The following is a 3106-nucleotide window of genomic DNA, read 5'->3' as shown; positions in this document are numbered from 1 at the left end:
ACAACACAAAATGAAGCCCAACGAGTACCGTCAGCAAATGAAATCGCGTCATCAATCATTTCGCAGCTAAGAGGAGCCACTGATGTAGGACAACTTCCAGCATCAACTTCTTTGCAAGAAGTCATTAACTTGGTACCGGGACCAACTGCAAATATTCCTTCCTCATCAACAGTGGCAGCAGAAAACCCAGAGTTTCTAGGTATTGACAATTCACCACTAGGTGATGCAACAACCTACTTATTGAATAACTCTTTGCCTCTTGGTTATAATGTAAGTGAAAAAGCAAGAAGAGATATTCGGGCTGACAACTATGTAGATTTGACACATTTGTTGCCAAATTTTAATGATCAACATGAAGATGAAGTTTTGTTTAAATCACAAACAGTGAAAATTTCAACAAATGTCAAATCTAAACAGTTTTTCTCCATTTATCAATTATCAAGCAGCTTTTGACATCTTTATGTCATTGTTTATTGTGAAATCTCCAGAGTCGTCCTTAGGGTTGATTAAGTATGCTTACAACATACGAGCAATGTCAAAACAATTTGGTTTTCCCATGGCTAAGTCTTATGAGGAAAATTTTTGTAAGGTGCGCAAAATGATGAGGTTTGATTGGGCTATAATTAATGATGAATTATGGCGCTCTGCATTTTATCAGAATGTCAATGCTACCCCCAATCCAGGTGTTATCCCTCAAAAAACAAACAAACTAAATTCAATCTCTCCCTTTCAAAAGCGGGCCCAGCAATACCAAAATCAATTCCCTTCCGGATACTGCTGGGCCTACTGCAGAACGGGGGCTTGCCAAAATCTCTCAGATTGTAAACTCAAACACCAGTGTGTCAAATGTGGAAAAGGGCATGCCACTTACACATGCAGAGGATGGCAGCGAAACAAAGCTACCTACACCAATATAAGTAGATAAGTTGGAATATTTCCTGTATGGTTACGACCCTCATCTCAGACAAAAACTTGTTCAAGGCTTTACATTTGGTTTTAAGATTAATTCAACCATTTGCAGAGAAAACCGCAAGGTCTCAAAAAACCATAGAAGTGCTATGGAAAACACACAGGTTGTTGCGGAAAAAATTCAGAAAGAAATTTTAAAGGGTAGGATTAGAGGCCCATTTTTAAGACCACCATTTGATAATTTCATTTGCTCTCCCTTGGGTCTCATTCCTAAGAAAGAGAAGGGTTCTTTTCGGCTGATACATGACTTCTCCTTCCCAAAAGGGGACTCTGTAAATTCCTGGACTCCGCCTGAATACACAATGGTCTCTTATCAAAATATAGAAACAGTCATTGAATTAGTTCAAAATTTCGGTTTCAATTGCCTAATGAGCAAAGCGGATATTGAAGATGCCTTTCGTCTCATACCCATACATGCCTCTGAATATCCACTCCTGGGGTTTGAATGGAATGGGCAATTCTACTATGATGCTGCATTACCAATGGGCGCATCAGCATCTTGTCAATTATTTGAATCCTTTTCAATATCCTTGCAGTGGATTCTGAATACAAAGTTTGGCATTAGAGGAATATCACACCTGCTTGATGATTTCTTTTTTGTTGGAAAGGCGGATACTAATGAGTGTTAAAATGCCTTGAATACATTTTTAGAGTTGGCAAATTCCTTGGGTGTTCCCATAAAATCAGAAAAAAAAACACAGGCCCCTACTACATGTATTGTTATTCATGGGATAGAAATTGATTCTCGAAAAATGGTGGCACGTTTACCAGAGGAAAAAATTGATAAAATTGTCGGGTTGCGTGGTGAGTTTAAAGTAAAGAAAAAGGTCACGTTGCGAGAATTAGAATCGCTGATTGGTTTACTGAACTTTGCATGCAGTGTAATTGTTCCAGGTCGGGCTTTCCTGCGACGACTTCAGGATTTAACAAAAGGTCACAGTTGTCCAAAATTCAGAATCACTCTCAACTCAGAAGCTAGGGCTGATTTACAAGCCTGGTTCAATTTTGTTAGTAACTACAATGGAAAATCCTGCTTCCTATTTCAAAAATTGATTTCTTCAGATGTTCTAAAATTGTATTCAGATGCAGCTGGAGTTCATGGGGGCTTTGCAGCTGTTTTGGGGTCAAAATGGTTTGTAAGTGGATGGCCACCAGACATGAAGGATTTACATATAACAATAAAGGAGTTATATCCTATAGTTTTGGCTATTGAAATTTGGGGCAAGACTCTAGAAAACCACAAAGTTTTGTTTATGACAGACAATGAAGCAGTGGTAGGAATTATCAATTCAACTACTTCTAAAGACAAGGTTTTGATGAAGCTAGTTCGCAGATTAGTTTTGGCATCCATGAAATTCAATATATATTTTAGAGCAAAACACATAGCAGGAAAATCAAATGTGGTTGCTGATTTCCTGTCTCGATTTTCCTTTCAGAAGGCTCGGCAGGTTGCTCCATGGTTAAGCCAAACACCAGTCTCAGTTCCGGAACATCTCTTGAGTCTGTAATGAACACACTTCTACAGTCAGCTTTGTCTAAGTCAACAAGAGCATCATACATTCGCATGCTTAGCTCTTATGACCAGTTTTGTAAAGAACATTTTCCATCTTCACCTGCATTGCCATCCAACCATATTATGATCGCTCATTTTATCTCATTTTTGTTTATCAAAAATTACCAACCATCAACAATAGCCTCATATGTATCAGCTATCAGTTACATGCACAAGGTAAACTTCTATTCAGACCCAACAGATTCATTTTTGGTCAAAAAGGTCATGAAAGGGGCACAGAATTTAAGAGGTTCAGTAAATAACAGGTTACCAATAACAAAACAAATTTTGTCCAGACTCATGAAAGCAGTACCTTCTGTAATTCAAAGTCACTTTAATCAATTTTTGTTAAAAGCTATGATGTCCTTGACTTTCTATTGTTTTCTTCGAGTGACATGCAGACAAAATCCATATTTATAAAAACAGATCAACAAAATCCACTCTGTCCAGTAAATGCTATCACAAAGTACCTTACATTATCAAACCACAAAGCGGGCCCACTATTTCAATTTACATGTGGTACACCAGTTTCTTATGCTTGTTTCAGCTCATCACTAAAATCACTTTTGACATTCATTGGTTTAA

General features: G+C 37.8%; 1 protein-coding gene across 1 annotated transcript; it reads left to right on the top strand.

Moving 5' to 3' along the window:
• The first annotated feature begins 1721 nt into the window (after positions 1-1721).
• LOC128165994 (uncharacterized) lies at positions 1722-2477 on the top strand. Its single transcript, XM_052830916.1, has one exon. It carries the CDS (start codon positions 1722-1724, stop codon positions 2475-2477), a length of 756 nt encoding a protein of 251 aa, XP_052686876.1.
• Positions 2478-3106: the final 629 nt, after the last annotated feature.

This window comes from Crassostrea angulata, chromosome 10 (genome assembly GCF_025612915.1).
Source record: "Crassostrea angulata isolate pt1a10 chromosome 10, ASM2561291v2, whole genome shotgun sequence".
NCBI lineage: Eukaryota > Metazoa > Mollusca > Bivalvia > Ostreida > Ostreidae > Magallana > Magallana angulata.
Note: the sequence above shows the minus strand (reverse complement) of the source record. Positions and strands in the feature narration are given on the sequence as shown.

What these genes read in the sequence shown, in the direction of transcription:
- LOC128165994 (XM_052830916.1), top strand. Translation starts at nt 1,722, where the DNA reads ATGGTGGCACGTTTACCAGAGGAAAAAATTGATAAAATTGTCGGGTTG.